This window comes from Mastomys coucha, unplaced genomic scaffold (assembly GCF_008632895.1).
Source record: "Mastomys coucha isolate ucsf_1 unplaced genomic scaffold, UCSF_Mcou_1 pScaffold22, whole genome shotgun sequence".
Lineage (NCBI taxonomy): Eukaryota > Metazoa > Chordata > Mammalia > Rodentia > Muridae > Mastomys > Mastomys coucha.
In genome coordinates this window covers 80779634-80801324 of record NW_022196905.1, presented here as the reverse complement: position 1 = coordinate 80801324, position 21691 = coordinate 80779634, and the positions used below count along the sequence as shown (strand labels likewise).

Sequence of the window (21691 nt, the reverse complement as noted above, 5' to 3'; positions counted from 1 at the left end):
ATTTGAACTCATGACCTTCCAAAGAGCAGTCAGTGCTCTTCCCCACTGAGCCATCTCACCAGCCCTCTCCCTTACTTTTTAAGGCAAGGTCTCTCATTGAAACTCAAGCTAACATTTTGGCTTAGAATGGTGACCAGTGAGGTCCAGTATATGCCTGTGTCTGACCCTGAGGACTAGGGCCACAAACACAGGCCACCACACCCACTGTTTGCCAGGTTCTGAGCATCCAAACTCAGGTCCTCATGCCCCCACAGCAAGCACAGCAAGCGCCCAGTGACCTTGCCAGTGACCTTGCCTGCTCTGTGACCTTCTTCTATGCCTCAACACTAAAAGAGTGTTTACTTCAAGGGCATCTCCATGGCGACCTTCTATATACATTTAGGAAGAATAGTTCTAAAATGTTTGGAGTGAGGTCCTGTCTCAGAAACAAATGAACAAGACAGTGACACATTGCCTAAACAAGGGTTTATAAGGTATTGCTTCCTGTCATGGGAGTTGCATTATGAACTCTCCAAATGACCTTTTATAGGTAATTCCAGCACTTAGAAAAGTAAGGCAGGAGGAGTTTAAGTTTAACGACAGAGTGGGCTAAACAAGACCCTATCTCAAAAAAGATGCAAAACTAATATATTATCTATCTATCTATCTATCTATCTATCTATCTATGTTCTCAAGAAAAACTAATTAGCATGTTCTTAGTGCACTGAATTTATTTAAACTAACTTTATCTCACTGTACATAACAGGGCAATTAGAAACAGCAAGTGAGCATTGCAGTCTGGATTACTGTACTTAAGGTCTTGATGAAAACATCTACTTCTATTGCACACAGTCTAAGCTACAGATTTAGCCTACTATTCAAATGTCAAACACAAGTTTTTCTTCTTATTCTATGGACTTTCCTGAGAGCCTTCGAATTTATATTCTTTCCTAATCTCCCGAGTAATTGTGGAGTCGAAAGAGGAAGTCTGAGCGCCCTCATTTGCCAGTTGGGGAACCGGGCTTTCTCAGAGGTCAAGTGACCAAGTGAGTCAGGAGCACATGACAATAAGTAGCACATCTCAGAAGCGGGGCCACTGGGGTCCTGGCCAGTGCTGCTTGTGTCAGGCATATTCAAGAGCAAACAGAGGTCAATGTAGGGGTCAGGAGCTGGCCAGCTGGGAACACAGAGCCATGTTCCAGAGAAATCTGTCTAAAGAGGCGGCGGTAGGGTGTCTTTGTCTAGTTGTACCACATCAACAGTGGCCTAAATGCTTACTGAGTCCCGAGCACCATGCTGTATGTTAAATACTCCAGGCTCCTCCAGCCAGCCTGCTCACACAACTGCCTGGGCAGCACAGCTATAGTTTCCACTGGGAAGATCAGGTGTTGACCACATAGCTAGGACAAGCAGTTTTTTCTATAGCAGTTCTTATCTGAAAAGTCAAGCCCTTCATGTGCTAGGAAATAGGAGTGACTGGTCTCCTATTACAGTTTATAGGTCAAATAATTTCCAAAATACTTACTTCCTCTGTCAATTTAGTGTTGGATTTTTCTAACGCATCTACTTTTGCCTGGAGATTGTTTACAGTTGCACTATTAAGAGAAGAAAACAAAGCGTTAAGTCTCTTGAAAAACAGGACAATAGCCTGTACCTGCCTTCCTAACCCCACCACACTTACCAGTCTATATCAACTTTCTAAAAGTTCAAGTAATACATATGAATTTCAGAGTCAGTTTGTGGTTATTCATGCATACATACAACATGTTTTGATCATATCTATATTCTAACACTCTAATGCACACAATTTCTGCCAGACTTGTTTGCTCTCAGACAGCATACAAGGAACTGTGCCCTTCGATGCTGTGCCCTTGGCATGGGTGGCTGTACTCAATACTTGCGGTGTGAAATCACCGAGTGTGTGTGATACATGATGTGTTCTAAGCTCTCCCTAGCTCCCTGAGACATCACAGCCTATGCATATGGCAGCTACTCACTCAGTCCTTAACCCGTCTGAATAGCTTTAGTCAGGTGTCTGTAATACACAGGAGAATGAGATACAGAGAGGGTAAGGAAGAGTAGAGCTCATACTGAAGTGTCAAATATAACCGCAACTTTGCTTAGCTGATGTTGTCACAGACCATTATGGTTATGCTTGTTTCTTGATCCCTAGAGAAAATATACTTAAACTGTTCTTGAATTTGCTAGCTGGAACTAAGACTACTCAAAATTTATATTGATACTGTGAGAGGATGCTAGGAATGAAGAAAGGAAATAATCCTTTGTCACCATTCTTTCTGTAGGTGCCATTTGAAACATGAATATCATATGCCAGCTTCCTCTGAGACAGAAGACATCAGTCATTATAGCATGGTAGACAAAGATAAATATATAAATAAAAAATATAAAGGATGCCAATATCAAGCACTATTGTGGAAAATCTCCAAACTGCTCCTAACTCATTCTGAAGTGCTAGCTTTCCCAGCTAGATTAAAAGTAAACCAGCCCCAGCCATCCAGGAGGCCATCCGGGCAGTTTAGACAGATCTAGGAGTAACCAACTACAAGGTTACAGAGGAACCAAGGACATGGGTTTGGCTTTAAACTAGCCCCAAGTCAGAAGTCAAAGGTAAACCTGTCACTGCTGCTGTTGGCCACTCCTTCCAGACCCTGCTCTTCGGGCAGAAGGTGGCAAACTGATGATAAACACACGTAGCTGGTTACTACCCTTTCTTCTTAGACACACCCTCACAGCCAGGCTACCCAGAACAGCAGTTAGTAGACCACGAGGCGAAACCGGACAACTGCAGTAAATATGCCTTCCGTGGTTGGCCCTTGAGTACTGACTGCTTTTGCAGCCAGGCTCACGCTACTCAGAGGAGAGCAATACTGCAGCTTTCGATAAAATGACCAGGAACTGTCTTGGGACCCAGGTCTTTCCTTTCCCATTGGGATGTATGCGTTTACTTGTGTACTGATACAGTTGGAACTTTCCCTCCTCAGCTCCTTAGCAGCTGTGGCTTGCCCGCCTGGTGCTTTCCCTTGCGTTCCAATAAACTGTGCCTAAGCTTCCTTCTGAGGTTTTGTTCTTGGTAACATGTATGGGTATTCTGTTGTATGTATGTCTGTTTTCCATGTGTGTGCTTGTGCCCACAGAAGCAAGAAGGCGGCATCAGAGCCTCTGGGACTCGAGCTACAGATGGTTGTAAGTCCTCATTTGGGTATGGGGAACTCAACCTGAGTCCTCTGGAAGGGCAGTCAGAGCTCGAAACTGCTGAGCCATCTCTCCAGTCCCCGGTCCATTTTAATACTATTTCATCAATGTGACCAAAGACCTGCAAAGCATGTTGTCCTCTGCCTCTGTGTACAGAAACTTGTGACTGCATATAAGTCAATTAGGAATAGCTTTTATGCTGAGCGTGGTGGCACACACCCTGAATCCCAGCACTTAGAGGTGGAGGCAAGTGGATGCCATGACTTCAAAGCCGGCTGCAAGTTCCAGGCCAACCAAGGCCGCATAGTAAAATAGTCTCAAGAGGGAGAGGGGTGGTAGTAGTGGGGAATGGCTTTTATAACAGAACTTACAAAAGTTCTATAAGCTACAAACAAGATAATAATTAAGATATTAATTTCTTCTAAAATGATTAAGCCAATTTTAACACAAGAATATCAAAGAAATCCTGGCAAGTGTGAAATACCTGGTAAGTCCTTGTTAAATCAGTGTGAGTGAAAGGTAATATATCAATAAGTGTGTAAGTGAAAGACACAAGGGAAAAAAACATGGTTAAGGTATTAAAATAGTGGATGGTTTACCCAACACCAGCAATGCAGAAGGTGGCTTAACCCATGGCTAATATCAATCATACATACCACATGTTCTATAATTCTTAACTGAATATCTTGTTAATCTCTAGTTACAATCTCATGATAACCTTTTATTGCCTTCCACTACTTAGCTTCATGACTAGTAAACAGCAATTTTCTATGTATTTGGTGAATACCAACTCAACCAGTCCTTACTGCTTTTTGTTTTATGTTTCCTTTCTCTGTTAATATACCCCCCCCCCAAAAAAGAATTTTATTGATTCTTTACTTCAGATGTCTGTTGAGTTCTTCTACATAGTTCTTCTGGTCTAGAATCGCAGTAATCTGTCCATCCCTGGAGGGAACAATGATGGAGGAAACAGGTAAGATGAAAGACAGGCATACCAAGACAGCATCTCTCACCCCAGCATTTCACAAAGCATGAGACTACAGGGGCACTGATACTGAACCAGAAATCATACTTGATACGTCATGATTCTGACATATCAACAGGGAAGATTTTGTGGCTTAAAGTGGGAAAAACCCCTACACTAATAAGGCTTCTATATGGGTAAAGATATTTTAAGCATCGCGTCCACGCAGTGACCTCGGGTCTCCTGCATCTGGAGTTACACGTGGTTGTGAGTACCGTGGGGGTACTGGGAATAGAACCAAGGACCTCTGGAAGAGCAGCCAGTTCTCTCATCAACTGAGTCATCTCTCCAGCCCCAGGTAGTTTGAGTTTTTACGTCAGTCTCACTACTAAGTCCTGGTTGGATGGGAACTCAGAGATCTGCATGTCTCTGCCTCTTGAGTGGTGGAATTAAAGGCATGAACCATCATCCCAGGCTTGTTTCTTTTGGGGAGTTTCTGATCTTCCAGGTTCAGTCTGCCAGGGTAGGACATGGGTGTGTCACAGCAATGCCAAGTTTGTCTACATTTTCAAGACCTACTTACTTCAAGCTATGGAGAACTGGCTGGACATGCTGAGGAGTAGAGAGAGGCAGCAGGAAAGCCTCAGGTTCAAGACCAGCTTCATTGGGCTGGTGAAATGGCTCAGTGGGTAAGAGCACTGACTGTTCTTCCGAAGGTCCTGAGTTCAAATCCCAGCAACCACATGGTGGCTTACAACCACCCATAATGAGATCTGATGCCCTCTTCTGGTGTGGCTGAAGACAGCTACAGTGTACTTATGTATAACAATAAATAAATCTTAGAAGAAAGAAAAAAAAAAAGACCAGCTTCATCTACATAGTGAGCCCTAGGACAATCTGGACTAGGAGGTGAGACTATATATCAGAAAGACAAAACAATATGGAGAATTGGATTGATTTTATATATCTTTATCATCTCTGCCCCCAAAATACCTAGCAAGAAAATCATTCACCTAGAAATCCTTCTAATCACAGGCCCAAATCAGATATTTTGTCATGACTTTATTAAAGCTATATAATCAAATATTCTTCTGCCACATCTGCTAAGGCAATATTGTTGTAAGCCACCCATGGCAGCACATGTTACATCAGACGCAAAGGAAACGAACTGTTATACATACCCTTCACTACCTTTACTGCTGTTTCCATCTTTGAGATACATTGAAAAATCTATAACTCCAACCTACAGAGAGAATTTTCAGAAGTTAATAAAAAATTTGGTTCTGTTGCTTTCTAGGTACAAAAAGAATAATAACCACAACCATCACCAGAAGCTTATGGTGAGCATTTAACACTTTACTATGAATATAATGGTAAGGAGGAAATGAGAAGAGGCAAGGCAAGCAGCCGAGGGTGTGGCTCAGTAGCAGAACATTCACTAGCATGTACAAGCCGTTACTTCCATGCTCAGCAACACACACACACACACACACACACACACACACACACACACGTGCGCGCGCGCACACACACACACATACACGCACACCCCACCGCCAAAGTAAAAAAAGGCAAAGAGAAGACAATTCACGACAGAATTTTTTGCATAAAGAATAAAGTTTAAAATTTCTTTCTTTTTCAATTCTGCTACAAACCTTTTCTTCTAGGAATAACTTTTTAAATTATTTTCTTTTTTAAAAAAGATTTCTCCCAGCTTGCAAAGCACTGGGCGTCACTATGTATTCTTCAGTGTCCTCTCCTTCCTCTACCCTTGCTCTCGATTTTCTTGAATCTCTGCACTTTCCTGTCACATGTTATCTCTGTCCTTCCCCCATCTCTGTCAGCATGTCTTGTCCCCATGTGTGATCTCCTATTTAGTTTTATAGTTAAAAAAAGTTTATTCAGAAGCTACACCCATAAAGTCTCACCTACACAACTGCCTAAACACGAACCGAATAAGGCCATCCACAAAGACATGTCAAAGTAGTCAGGAGAAAACCCAACAGGCCCCTGCCGCACACAAAGAAAGAATTCCAGGCATCTACGAGCTCTGAGAGGGAGAACTACATCTCCAGAGAAGAGCACACTGATCATTATCTAACCTAAGGCTCAGCCCTGAAAACACACAAATAACATGGAACAGACTGAGCAGGAGCAGGCTGTATCTAGGGGCATGTATATACATATACACACAGACATATATACATGTAACAACAATTTAAAAGGGGAGGTATGGAATTTGAAAAAGATCAAGGATGGGATTGCTGGAGGGTCTGGGGAGGAAAGGGAAAGGGAAATAATATAATTATACTTTAATCTCAAAAGCATAATACAAAGTTTATTTTAATCCAAAATACCACCTATTCCCTTGTGTGTTTTACTGAATCGGAAAAACAAAAGCAATTTAAAATACCCACATTCTTAATGGCACCCCACAAATGACCATTGCTGACCTTCTGGTGTGTTTCAACCTTCACAGAAGGACATCTTCACTTTTTCAAATAGGATACTGTATTATATATCTTATATCTTTCTTTAAAAAAAACCAAAAAACAAACAAACAAACAAACAAAAAAAACCAAACAAACAAACAAAAAAAACCAATCGAACACCATCTCCTTTCCCATTTTCCCTGACTAAATGGAAGGAACCCATCACATGATTTCTTACATGAGTGGTGAGAAGCAGTCTCAGGGACTCAAGTGTGGCTCTGATCAAAGTAAATTGAACTTACAAAGTCCTTTATTGCTCACAATAACCCTATTAACTACTCTTTTCATCTGTACATATCAAGAAATGGAAAACAATAAAAACAAACAAACAAAACCCCTCTCCCTAACTACAAGATACAAGGTAGAAAATGAGAAAGACAGATTCTGGAATTAAGTAGCTGGGTTTCAGGGCCTTCATTGCGAACTCCGATGCTACCCTGGTTGACAATATATATAATAATATAGAGCCTTATATTAAAGGAAGTACAGCCAAGACAAGATTTTGGAAAAAAAACCAAAAATACAACGTTTTTATATTCACACTGAGATGAAAGAGGAACTTGAAAAAGTAAAACTGATCCTATAAAGAATTCACTAATAAACTTGCTCAGGCAATATTAAGCAATAGAAAACCCTTATCTAAAGAGGCACTGCCTCCATTACAACTGGAAGAGAGTAATGTACCAACCAATCAGGCTTGTTAGAAAGTGAGAGAAAGAAAACTTTGTTCTATAACTGAAATTATGTGAAGTCATATGGAGGAGTTGGGGGAAAGATTAAGGAACCTGGAGGGGATGGGGACTCCACAAAATGATTAACAGAGTCAACCAACCTGGACACTTGGGACTCCCAGAGTCTGAACCACCAACCAAAGAGAATACACATCTGTGGCAGATGTACAGCTTGGCCTTCATGTGGGTCCCCCAACATCTGGAACTGGGGCTTACTCTGACTCTGTTGCCTGCCCGTTCCACATCAACGGACATGCCTCTAAGGGGCTCCAGGGAACATCAGAGGGTCAAGTCCCCTGTGTACTTATCAGGTAAAGCATAATTCTGACAGGGGGCCAAGACTTTATTTTGAAAACAGCAACACTGGCGTAGTTAATTAAATAATTCAGGCAATGCCTATGCTATGTAAATCTCACATCTGGCCAAGTGGCCAGACTTATAGCTTCTAAGCCCTGTTCAAATTGTTCAAAGTGTAACCTGGGACCAACATCTGAAGGAGATTTAAGGATGACAGCACATGTAAATTGTATAAGCCTAGGGCCCATATGTATAAATTGGTAACATTTTCTCTTCAAGGCTGGTTCCCTTTTGTGCTTAGCCAGAACCAGTCATACACTATTAAACCTTTTCCTCTATTAATCTTAGGTGTGTAAAGTGATAAATCATATTAATTCTAAAACATCAAAATAAAAGGAAATCCTGTTTATGATGCTTACACAATGTCTTCTAACTTGGTTGGTGTGAGCTAAGCATTCCAGGCAAAGGACCAAGGCCTAGAGTGACTCCCTTGGTTCTGTGAGACTTTTCTCATACCTGAGAGTCCAGGTCTTCTCCTTTCATGCAGAAATTGGCATCGATGACATTCAGACCCACCAGGAGGCCAGCAATAATAGCTCCTTCTTCTTCCATCATGAGGGCATTGGCTTCATAAAACTCACTGCAGTAGAAACCCACAGAGCACTGTTATAGAGAGACCTCAACACTCGAATGGGACATGAGGCAAAGAGAAAACTATTACAGCGTTGAGCATGGGCATGTCTGAGAATACTTTTATAGAAGTAGACACTTTTGTTAACAGGCACATGAGCAACCCTCTCGGTCCTGGGAGCTACTGTCATTGAGGGGTGTGGACAGACATTGCTGACTGCTCTGTGTCCATGATGCACCACAAGACAGTGCTGCAAGCTTTCATGTGTCTTTTTAAATTTCTTTTCTTTAAAATTTTTTCTTTGAACGTTTTAAAGAACATTTCTTTAATGACTTCATTAAATATAAATTGTTATATATGTGTTATATATATATGGATACATACACACATATCCACAGAGACAAAGAAAGTGAGGAAGACAGAGAGAGAGAAAGAGAGAGAGGGAGAGAGACAGAGAGAGAAAGAGAGAGAGAAAACTAAAAAATGAGGCACTGCTAGAGATTAAACCCAGGTCTTTATGAATGCTAGGCAAGTCCTCTACCACCAAGCCACACCCAGCCCTACATCAGCCTACCAAAGAACACATTCAACAAACAGCCTGAAGACATCTCAGAATCTTAAGAATCATTTGTTGCCAGGCGGGTGGTGGCGCACACCTTTAATCCCAGCAATTGGGAGGCAGAGGCAGGTGGATTTATGAGTTCGAGGTCAGCCTGGTCTACAGAGTGAGTACCAGGACAGCCAGGGCTACACAGAGAAACCCTGTCTTGAAAAACAACAACAACAACAAAAAAAAAACAAAAAAAAAATTATTTGTTGTGGATAGCCCTGGTATTGTATTTTGATATTAATTATGCTTTCCCAGGAGGGGTTGTAGACAAGGAGTGATTCACACTTTTTGTGAACCTTCTCCCCATCTTAACTTGTAAAATAAAGGGTAGAGCTGGTGATTGGGTAGTAGAAGGGTAAGTGGAGCTCAAAAGTTTGGGGGGAGAAGGAGGAGGGAGGAGAGAGGACAATGGAAGAGGAGGAGGTGGAAGGAAAATGCAGCAGAAGCATGTGGCCTGGAGAAGCCACAAGTTCTAAGGGGTCTCTTATATGGGGAATATAGTAGTGTAGTGGTATATCTGCCCAATCTAGGTGTGCAGCTTGTATTCATATTAATTGAGTGTCCCAGGCTTATCTGGGTTGGAGATTTACCACTACAATCATTTCCTTTAGTACTTAAGTGAAATTGGTCATCATTGTAAAAAAGAAAATAAATATTTATGAAACTTTTCAATTCCATCTACCAGTGATTTAAGGTGTTTGATAACTTATGAAACATATGCCTTTGTAATATGTATATCATATCATATATGCAATGTCACTATAACAAAAGAGCACTTATGCCATTATAATTAACTTGAAAACAGTTTCTGGTTTAAAAATATCTATTTCAACATATAATTTCCTATAATTTTGTTTACATTGTTTTTATAGTATCCCACTGAGTTATATATTTATTTAGCAAAACCTCCCTTTTCTTGGCCAGCCTCTCTCTGAAACAGGCTGCCTGGGGCTTTTGCAATCACAGATCCTGGAAACAAAAGAACAAAGCAAAACTACCAAGGATCTAGAAGATCATGAATGGGTAGAAAGCCTTCAAACCCCACAGGTGGCCAAATCCACCTCTACTATATCCAAACTGTCAGTGTTTGATCTAATAATCCTAATAATCACATTTCTTAACATCCAAAGATGCTTACATCCACATGAGAACTTGCACAGGGTGCCGACTGCAGCTTTATTTAAAGAAGCAAACAAACTGGAAGCAATAGTTAATTACAGCATATTTTATAATGCAGTGGCCGTAGTTAGCTAACATAAATACCCCGTGGGCCCTGGGGCTTAAACTCTGGGCATCAGGCTTATGCAATGTTGCCCAATGTCATTGTGCTGACCCTCACACTTGCTTAAATATGTACTTTTACAGCGGCTGGTGAAGTCACATGGCATCTTCTATGTTTACTACTTAGTTAAATTTTTCCTTTTGAATCTTAATTTTTTGGTCTATCCTCATAGGTTTGAATTTTTTTACTTTAGTAGAATTATTATTATTATTATTATTATTATTATTACTTTGAGACAGAGTCTCTCTACCTAGTCCTGGCTGTCTTGGAGCTTGCTATGTGGATCAGGCTGGCCTTGAACTCACAGACATCCTCTTTTCTCTACCTTTGAAGTGCTAGGATTAAAGGGCAAGTGATATTTGTAATAATCCTTACTATACAAATACCTTATATACCCATTTATCAAAGACTTCTACTGGCAGGCATAGTGGTGCATGCTTTTAATCCCAGCACCTGGGAGGTAGAGGCAGATGGCTCTCCACGATTGAGGATAGCCTGGTCTACAGAGTAGGTTCCAGAACAGCCAGAACTACACAGAAAAACCAACAACCAAAACCAAACCAAACAACTTCACTCTATGGGTTGTGTTTTATTCTTACTATTATGGTTTTATGTACGTTACATACATATGGATGTATGCATGTTATGTAACGTATGGTTGTAATGTAATGTATGGATAAGGCTTTGCTATGTACCCTAGACAACTCATGATCTACTTGACTTTTTTTTAATGGTACATAATGAACATCAACTTCTTGTCCTGTTGGGCCTGTGCACAGGCTGTGGCATTGTAGGTCTTCCTTTTTTTTTCCTCACGGTGCTAAGTTTTGGCCTGACCTACACAGGACTGCATGTAGTCACAGCCACAGATAACGTATAAAACACTCTTTTTGGCCCAGGAGTGGGTGTGTGAGTTGTGGTACAGTGAACTGATGAAACTGTCAGCACTGAGTGTTTCTGAACTACACAAATGCATAGTTTCTATGGTCTGACTTTGTATGACATCAGCAGAACATACCAAGAAGAAAGTTCAACTAGTGTTCATACCTGAGAAGTTCCTTTTTATTGATCAAGGCTTTCATATATTCAGAAAGCTTCTTTTGCATCAACGCCAACCGAAGCCAGGCTCTTCCTCTGCCAACTGGTGTCCTGAAAGAACACAGAAACCAAATGGCTCAGAGCACAAGTAAAGGCAGTGAGGCTGGGGGCAGCATGGGACAGACTCATGCTCCTGCCGACGGTCTCACAGTGTAAACAAAGGCCCTACTCAAGATCCCCACCTATTCTTGCACAAGTGACTGTGGGACAGTCAGGCTTGGCTATCTGGGATGAATGCTCTAGTGTTTGCATTAGTAAGTGTGCCGTAGTCTGAAGACCAGAACACTCTTAAGCCCACCTGGAAATGGCCCATCAGCTTAGGATTTGATGAAGTCAAAGTTTAGAGTGGAATATGTAAGATATTCTCAAGGACACAGGCAGTGCAAGATTCCATTCGGTTAACATTACACCAGCTTCCTGTGGAGACTAACCTCTTCTTTTTTTTTTCCTTCAAATTTGAAGGCAGACCTTATGTTTCTGAGGTTCACTTAATCTTGGCTCTAAAATTCCCATGAAATGCAGCTGTTTTCTCCAAATTGAGCCAGGCATAACATCTCCCTATGTCAAATTTCTTAAGGCTTGTCGATTCTCACTTGAATTTGTAATAAAAAGGAGATGTCTGGTATTTTTAACATGAAGACAAACTCTCTGTAAGTCTCCTTCAAGAGCACAAATTTCTTAAAAGAATACAGGCTGGTCCCTTGGCATTTACACGTAACAGTATTACAAATCTGGACTGTTATAAAAACGTGCACAGTATCATGAGCACCATTCTACAAGGAGAAAAAGAGAAGTTAATCTGACACTTACTTGAGTCCTGGGAGATCTTTTACACTCGCTGTTATCTCTGCAGCTTCTGGAACAAGCTTTTCGACCAGCTCTAGAGGCCCCCAGAAGGATTTATTTTGTCCAAGAAAAGTTTTCTTGGCTAAGACAACAAAACAAAACAACATTTTAATTTTCTTTACAACATACACATAAAAGTGCTTGTATATTTGTTCATGCAGGCTGGAGATGGCTCAGTGAATAGTGTTTGCCACACAAGTGGGGCCAGAGTTTGGAACCCTTAAACCACATAAAAGCCAGATGGGTATGGTGGCTGCCCCATGATCCCAGTACAATAAGGACTAAGACAGGGAATCCCTGGGCATAAGCTAGCTGAGTATGTGAGCACCAGGTTCAGCCAAAGACTCTTTGCTAACAACTTAAATGGAAAAAGAAAACGATTTTCAACATCAATCCTTCACACTCCCCCATACAGGTATGTACCCAGATATACACATGCAGATACCACATCATGTAAAACACATGTAAAAACACATGTTTTACAAACACATGTAAAAATTATGGTTTCTTGGGCTGGAGAGATGGCTCAGCGATTAAGAGCACCGACCCCTCTTCCGAAGGTCCTGAGTTCAAATCCCAGCAAACACATGGTGGCTCACAACCATCCATAATGAGATCTGACGCCCTCTTCTGGTGCGTCTGAAGACAGCCACAGTGTACTTACATATAATAAATAAATAAATCTTTAAAAAAAATTTATATATTAAGAAACCATAATTTTTTAAAAGATTTATTTATTATTATATCTAAGTACACTGTCTTCAGATGCACCAGAAGAGGGCATCAGATCTCATTATGGATGGTTGTGAGCCACCATGTGGTTGCTGGGATTTGAACTCAGGACCTTTGGAAGAGCGGTCGGTGCTCTTAACCGCTGAGCCATCTCTCCAGCCCAATACATAAAATTTTTACAAAACTTAAAAAAAAAAAAATCTGTACTTCCAAGACTCAGTTCTTCCTTTTCAAAGAAGAATGTGTGATCAGGGCTAGAGATGGCTCAGCAGTTAAAAGTTTTGGCTGCTCTTGAGAACACCCAGGTTCAAATCCCAGGACCCACATGGCAACCAGTTAACTACAGTTCGAGGGGATCTGGTGTCCTTTTCTGGCCCCCATGGGCACCAGGCACAAACATAGTGCATGGGCACACATGTGGGCAGAACATCCATGTACATAAAAATAAGATTAAATGAAAACAGTTTTGATCTAGCCCTATAACAATATTTAATGAGTTAGTACTTAAAACCATGTAGTATTACTGAAGAAAATAACCCAACGACAAGCTGAGTAGTGTAAGGAAAGAAACAGGCAACTGAGACCGAGGCCTGCCCTCGGACTGGTTACGTGGGAAGAGCCAGGATATCCGAGACAGCACCTGCTCTGCCCCAACCTGTGCCCTGGGCAGGTAACTATTTCATTCTAGGCAGGCCAATTTCCCTGTCAAACGGATGATTTGCTTAATGACGAAGGCCCTTCCAACTCTAACATCAAATGACAGCTGTACTTTTATGTACTTTAAGTCCTTTAAGTCAGTTAAAATTCTGTGCCTAAACAGGTTACATTCCACTAACTTTTTTTTTTTAAGACAGGGTCTCTTACTATGTAGCCCTGGCTGGCATGAAACTTGCTCTGTAGATGGGCTAGTCTGACCCCACAGAAACTCGCCTGCCCTGCCTCCAGAATGCTGAGAATAAAGGTGTGAGCCCCCATGCCATGCCCATTAACACTATTCATCCAAAAATTTTACTCTTTGCCTCCATGGAAAAGGCTTTCTTTCCTGCTCAGCATTTCTAAGGACCGGCTGCATATGGCATCGAGGCCATAGCCTACCTTTCAAGCCGTGTTTCAGGCAGTGTTCCATCACCACGAAGAATTGCTGGAGAGGTGCGTAGTCAGAGTCCAGGGTCCGCCCCAGGTTCAGAGCCGATTCAATCAAGCCCTTGATGCTCAGCTTTGCCATGTTCATCAGGTTCATGCGTTCGTTAGCCATGAGATAGTTAGGGTCTGCGGGGAAGAGGATGGACTTCTTTAGTGGGAGAGCACACAGTGAAACTGTAAGTTTACCGTACTATCTGCACGGATGGCATACAAGCAGGTGAGCAAGACTGCTGGTGAATTGCCATGAACCAAGGACATGGCAAAGTATTTTTAGTGTATTATTCCTGGTCTTGTACTTGCTGTAGAAAAAGATGTTAGTTTCCATGATTAATCCTCTTAAGAGCAAAATGGAATTATTTTATCAACCCATCATAAGCCTTCAATGTACCTCTGATGCTCTACCTATCTGGGCCCCTGGCCCAGCCTCCTGCTGTGCTACACTGGTGCCAGGTTCAGCAGCCATGCTAACTTCTCTGACAGTGTGTGGAGAACCACAGTGGGGGAAGGAGGAAGTGCTTATACAAGCTACTGCGAGTGTACTACTTACTGTATTGGTATCAATACTAACTAGCTCTGAGCTTGTTAGTTTTTATGTCTATTGGATTAAATCAGAGGAGGGAATCTCTACTGCCTCCATAAGACTGGGCTGTAGGCAACCCAGGAGAGCATTCTGAGTGACTCACTGGGGAGGGCCCAGCCCACTGTGTAGGTACCACCTGGATTGGTGATGCTGGGAGCTGTAAGAAAGCAGGCTGAGCAACTGTGAGTAGTAAGCAAGTAGCCAACATTCCTCAAAGGCCTCTGCATCTGCTCCTGCCTGGTTGGTTTGAATTCCTGCCTTGTTTTCCCTCAATAGACTCTGATTCAGGATATGTAAGTCAAATAATCCCTTCCCTCCCCAAGTTGCTTTTCATCAGTGTATTTCATAGCAGCAATAGTAACCCTAACTAAGGCAATCACTATTAGTTTTGTTTGTTTGTTTGTTTTTTGAGACAGGGTTTCTCTGTGTAGCCCTGGCTGTCCTGGAACTCACTCTGTAGACCAGGCTGGCCTAGAACTCAGAAATCTGCCTGCCTCTGCCTCCCAAGTGCTGGGATTAAAGGCGTGCGCCACCACCGCCTGGCACTATTAGTTCATAATAAGTTATTGGTATAATGTGGTACAAGAACTTTAACTCCCAAGTTTTCAACACTCAGCACACAAAGTCTGGTTCTCAGTACTATTTGAGAAGAGGGGCCCAGGACCATATTGTATTGGACAGAACACAAAAGACCCAGGCACTGTGTTCCTCTTACATGGAATCTTTTTTTTTTCCTTCTCTCCTGGGACAAGGATTCACTAGAAGTAACAGCAATCCTTAGCCTCCGCCTCTGGAGCACTGGGATTATAGTCCTCCACCACCAACAGTATCCATTGTGGTCTTAACTGCTTCTTGTAATGAGCTATGTATGTCTATAGCACAGTGGCCAATGACAGAACTAGAGTCCAGATGCCTGTGTTCAATTCCAAGCCTGTGTTCTTGCCTCGCCACAGTCCACGTACAAATGGACTGCTGGGTACAGGGGATGCTGATGCTCCAGGATAACCAGGCCTCAGTGCACTCACTATCTCATTCCTGTTGCTGAGGATTTCTGTAGATCTATTTATTTTCATGTGAATGAGTGTTCTGTCTGCATGTGAAGCATTCACATGCATGCTGTGCCTATGGAGACCAGGAGAGTGTCAGATCATCTGGAACTGTAGTTATTGCAAGCCACCATGTGTATGCTGGGAACAGAGTGCAGGTTCCCCCGAGAGCAGCAAGTGCTCTTAACTGGTGCCAGCCCGTTTTCTCTTCTCTTCAGATAACAGAGCAGGGACATAACTGTTGTGATCTAGGTTCTATAATGGAGAAAGGAAGGCTTTGGACTTGCATTCACCATGAAGCTATGTGTATGCACTGGGTATGCACATATACTCCCAAACATCAGTACATATCAAATTTGTGAAAATAACAGAAAAGCTGTCCAGAGATCTAGGAAACATTTTAGGATGCTGATTGGGAAGACCCAAGTTTTGCTAAAACTACACTTAAAATAAACAACACAAAACAGGCTACTTAGTCATACAATGTTTTCATTTATATCTACCTTTATATTTCAGTCAATAAAGCAAAAATGACCAAATCCTAAACTAATTTATATTAACTTTAGAGATTAACAGACTTATGAGCCTAACTATAAAAATCCTGATAAACCGGAGTGCTCTCTTAACTAATACTGCAATCACCCCGTTAAGTAATTTTTAGAGATAGTGTCTCATTATGTAGCCCAGGCTCGTCTTGAATTCACAATCTTTATACCTCTACTTCCTGAGTAGCCAAGACAACAGATGCACACCTGTGCAGTTTGGCTTAGGTAATATTTTAGAGAAAACTATCCATGAAAGTTGAAATTGGACTATACTCCTGTTACTTGCACACTGACAAATGTTTTGAGGCTATCTTTTTTCTCTTTTGTATGTACAGGAATTTTCTGCATGCATATGTGTCTGTGTACCAAATGGGTCTGTGTGCGCCTGATGCCCACAGAGGCCAGAAGATGGCATGGGTTCCCCTGGAGCTGGAGTTAGAGATGGCTGTGAACTGCCATGTAGGTTCTGGGCATTGAACCTGAGTGCCCTGGGAGAGCAGTCAGTGCTCTTGACTGCTTAGCCATCATCTCTCCAGCCCAGGTGAATCTCCTTATTCACTGTAGATCAACTTGTCAGGGACAGAGACACCAGCACATCTATGTTCATGCTCTACTCTCAAGGGCAAGAAAACGGAAGTTTACATGTCTGTCAACTCATAAATGGATAATGAAAATGCTGTATATATATATACATATATATATGTATATATATATACACATTGTGTGTGTGTATATATATATATATATATATATATATATATATATATATATACACAATGGAATTTCATTCAGCCATAAAGAAAAATGAGGTTATTAAATGTATAGGAAAATGGGTGAAACCAGAAAATATTATATTAAGTAACTGAGCTCTGAAAGACAAATATTTCTCTCTCACATGTAGACCTGAACTATTAATTTCTATTTTGTGGGAGTGAGTACAGAGAGATCAAGAAACTAGAAAGAGGTCCATTAAAGGGGGAACATTCTTTAAGCTGGGCAGGGCAGTAGAATGCTTGTGATATGAAAGGGAGGAGGGAAATTGGAGGTAGAAAGGTTTAAGTGTGGAGGGTGCAGGGAACTGAGAGACAAGAAGGAGTAGAGAGGGTAAACCAAAGCCACAAGGAAATCTGATACTTGATATACTAATAAATAAATTAACAACATCCAAGGCTCAGGGGACACCTGGGAAGAGGAGGTGGAGAAGGCAGATGGACTCTGAGCGCTCTCTTCTGAACATGACCTGGCTGTCCCACATGAACTTACAACAGCTCTGATCACCTGCATAAGACCTGACAAGATCAAACCAGATAGAATTCTGGTATAGATGGGGTAGGTGATCCCCACCCCTTACTGAGGTGCTACTCAGTAAGCACTTGATAAAATTGTTGGGGATAGAGGGAATCATTCTTTTTTTGAAGATGTGGCCTCTAGTAGTATTCCTATGTTTCAATGGATGGGCCTATATCCTACAATATGGGTGCCATTAACTTTTCTTAGTGGGTTATAAAAACATTAACAAAAATAGACTAGGTATGGTGTGGCACACACCTTTAATTTTAGTACTTAGGAGGCACAAGTAGGCTAATCTCTGTGAGTCTGAGGCCATATATAATAAATTTTAGGCTAGTCAAGGCTATATAGTGAGACCCTGTCTAGGCATGGTGATGTATACCTTTAATCCCAGCACTCGGGAGGCAGAGGCAGGCAGATCTCTGAGTTCAAGGCCAGCCTGGTCTACAGAGCTAGTTCCATGACAACCAGAGCTACCACAGAGAAGGTGCATGTCTATAAGCTCTTGGAAGACTAGACTTGAGACTTCAACCCTTTCTGAAAGACAAAACTCTGACCAGGAATTTATGTGGCCCTTAGAGAGTGGCAACTTACATCTATACAACAAAACCTTGAAACAGTTATGGATAACTATAGGGAATACAAGAGATAGTTAATGTTACATTACTATGTAGTTTGTTAACTTAAGCCTAATTCCCAGGAAAGCTAAACTAATTAGTGTTTGACAATAGTTACTTCTCAAGATTTCCTAATTATTTGGAAGATCAAGGCTTTATCTTGGTGAGCTAGCAGTGCAGGCCTGTAGGCCCATATTCTTGAGAGGCTAAAATGGTAAGTCATAAATTCAAGGTCTCTCTGGGCTACAGAGTGGATTCAAGGCCAGCGTGGGTAACTTATCAAGACCTTGTATCAAAATAAAAACAAATAGCTTTAAGAATTAAAAAGGGTAGAGGATGTAGCTCAGTTCTAGAGCACTTGCCTAGCATTTGTGGGAATCAAACTTAAAAAATAAAAGCATTATCAAAAATTTTATCCCCAAACAGGGTCTTACTGTGTAGCTCTGGCTGTCCTGGAACTAGCAATGCAGACCAGGCTGGCCTCAAACTCATACATGTCCACGTGCCTCTGTCTCCCAAGTGCTGGGAATAAAGGTATGTGCCACCACACCTACTATGCATCGCTCTTCACCACTGTAAAGCAGTTTTATGCCCCATAGACAACCTGGCTATTTCCAGTCCTACCTGGCGCTCTCCCCAATGCTCTACCAGAGACCACATATATCTTTGTCTCTACGTGGCAGGACTGAGGAGGAACTTACTGCAGGACCGCTCTTTCTGAGGTGCATTCTGTTAAAGTAGCTAGTTGAAAATATTTATTCTTAAAGTCATTCCTCTTTATTGCTGTCATTCCTGGTTAACAGTATAATCCAAAGATGGACTTTGCTGAAATTTAGCTCTTTTAGGAAGTTTATATCCACTCTTATTGGTATCAACTATTTACTCGTGTAAATTAACATCTGATTTTATGCAAGGAATCTTGTCTCTTTGAGGCTTAAATTACCCTACAGTGTAATAACAGTGAGAGGACTAGATTGATTCTGTAACTTCTATCCTGTGGAAACAACACACATTCATATCAAACATCCTCATGACATACTGTGACGCTGGTTCTTTAGGGACTGTCCCAGAAAGATCCACAGAATATTGAGAAATGGCCATGCCCCCCTGCTTCAGAAAACTCTGCAAATTACTCTGACATCAAATACCATGCACTCTGGTTCTGGAGCATCAGCGTCAGATCACAGAAAGGCTGCTAGGAGCCTACAGCTGAGGCTCAGTGGTAAATCAGGTTCTGAACGCCCGAGTGAACAGCCCGATAATCTGCACAGTACATCAAATCTTCAGAGACACTGACCTCGAAGATTCTTCTGCCTCTAATACGTTAAAACGTCATGATTCCAGGAAGGCAAATAACAGGAATATAATATAACATGCTATAATAAATATACAATAAATTAAGATATAATAGACATAATATACATTATGTATATCACCAGAAAGCAGAATGAATGAGATTAAGTGGAAAAGAAATAACTAAATACTGGGGGGAAAAAAACAAAACCCAGAACTTAAAAAAAAAAAAAAATCAATGAAACTCAAAGCTAAATCTTTGGTAAAGATCAACAATACTAAAGCCAGAAATCCTGAGCCAGCCATGCCTGTAATCCTAGTACCCAGGACACTGAAGCAAGAAGATCCTGAGAATTAAGTCAGCCTGGGTGACCCGGCAATGCCCTAACTCAAATGTAACATGACCAATTATCTCACACTTAGGTGCCGTACTTCCCCTGCCCCAACAAGCTCTGCCCCTTATTATGCTGTAAGCCCAAATACTCCTTCTTCCCCTAAAACAGTAATAAGAAGAAACACTGACATTTATCCACTGACCAACACAAGAGTCAAATGACTGAAACCAAAAAAAGGAAAGATTAGACACTGACCTTACAGAAACAAATGAAATTGTAAAAGAAAAAATGGATCCTGATGTGTTAGATTACAGGTGAGCTACAAAAATACAAACTATTAAAATTACCAAGAGAAAACCTGAGTAGACATGTAACAAGAAAAGACAGCGAATTAGTAATACAGCAAAAATAAAATTCCACAGAGAGATGACCAGAAACAAATGGCCTCACTGTTGAAGTTGGTCAATCATTTAAAGAATTAACATCCATCTCTCACAAACTATTCCACAATCAGAAGATAGAACTTCCGGGTAACCAGACCAGTATTTCCTGAGACAAAGGAAGAAAAGACCTGCACTAAGATATTCTGTATGAATGCAGATGCAAAAAGCCTCAACAAAACACTGGCAGCACAGAAAAGATGGTGACAACCAAGAAGGATTTATACCAGAATGTGAAGCTTCTGCAACACACACAAGTCAGCCAATGCAATACACCAAATTAACAGAAACTGTGTGGGGCAGTGGTGGCTCACGCCCTTTAATCCCAGCACTTGGGAGGCAGGGGCAGGCGGATTTCTGAGTTCAAGACCAGCCTAGTCTACAGAGTGAGTTCCAGGACAGCCAGAGCTATACAGAGAAACCCTGTCTCGAAGAAAAAAAAAAAAGAGTAAAAACAAAAACTGTGATTTCAATAGATGCAGACAAAGCAGTCGTTAGCCAACAACTTTTCCTTTTCTATGTCATGAAATGAGAAGAGAAGGAAGGGGTTCTCTTTAGCCTGGTAAAAGGTAACTAGGAACAACTCCTATCTAATGCACCACCAAAGGGGGAAAGACTGATAGCTTCTCCAGAGACCAGGAAGACACACATGGCCATTTCTAAATAACACTATAGGAGAGTTTAGCCAGGGCATTTACCAACACCAAACCAAACCAAACCAAACCAAACCAAACCAAACCAAACCAGTCCAGTCCAAACCAAACCAAACCAAAAGACATTTAGATTAGAAGGAAGAGGTAAAAATATTTTCAGAGAATATGGTTTTAAAGGTTTAAAGTGTCCCCAAAAATCCATAATGAAGAAAAAGTATTAGCTAGCAAGTATACTTGGCAAGACTACAGGTTACAAGATCAATACAGGACTTAATTGTATAGCATCTCTTTTTTCTGTGATATTGCTTTCTGCAAGTCACAGTGATCTAAAAATATTAAATGGAAAATTCCAGAAATAAATGACCAATAGGATTTAAATTGCATGCCTTTCTATGCAGTGTAATGGAAACGGACTCCCTTTCTTGCCCACAATGGAAACTGAATCACTCCTTTGTGGGGGCATCTCCAAGCCACATGAGCTACATGTCCGTCAGTCACCCAGAAGCTGCCTTAGATGGAGTCTCACAGTGTATCTATTACTTATTAATGGCCATTAGCAACAGTGCTGATGCTGGAAATTCAGACTTGAAGAGACATTCTACAGTAAAGTGCTTTTGTCAAGTGAAAATGTGAACATTCTTAGCTTTATAAGGAAAGAAAGCTATGCTCCTTGACTGAATACAGACCTAAAGAAATCCCTATCAAAATCCCAGCTGTCTTATTTACAGCAACTCGCAAGCTTATCTGAAAGCACCTATAGGAATACAAGAAACCCACGGGAGTCAAAAATAATCTAGAAAAAGAAAAAGTGCTGGAGAACGCACACCATTAGTTCAAAACTAATTACAGAGCCATGGATATCAAGACTGAGAGG

At 41.3% G+C, this 21691-nt stretch overlaps 1 protein-coding gene across 16 annotated transcripts in view; it reads right to left on the bottom strand.

Moving 5' to 3' along the window:
* Rufy3 (RUN and FYVE domain containing 3) overlaps positions 1-21691 on the bottom strand; it is a 73740-nt gene that overhangs the window by 20470 nt on the left and 31579 nt on the right. For all 16 annotated transcript variants that reach the window (XR_004110900.1, XM_031342947.1, XM_031342948.1 and 13 more), the window contains 7 exons: positions 13971-14144; positions 12108-12225; positions 11247-11348; positions 8193-8316; positions 5338-5399; positions 4072-4137; positions 1505-1574 (listed from right to left, as the gene is read on the bottom strand). Coding sequence is in view for 15 of the 16 variants with exons in the window: in XM_031342947.1 (XP_031198807.1) it covers positions 1505-1574; positions 4072-4137; positions 5338-5399; positions 8193-8316; positions 11247-11348; positions 12108-12225; positions 13971-14144 (716 nt within the window). In the remaining variant the exon portion in view is untranslated. The remainder of the gene's footprint in view (positions 1-1504; positions 1575-4071; positions 4138-5337; positions 5400-8192; positions 8317-11246; positions 11349-12107; positions 12226-13970; positions 14145-21691) is intronic.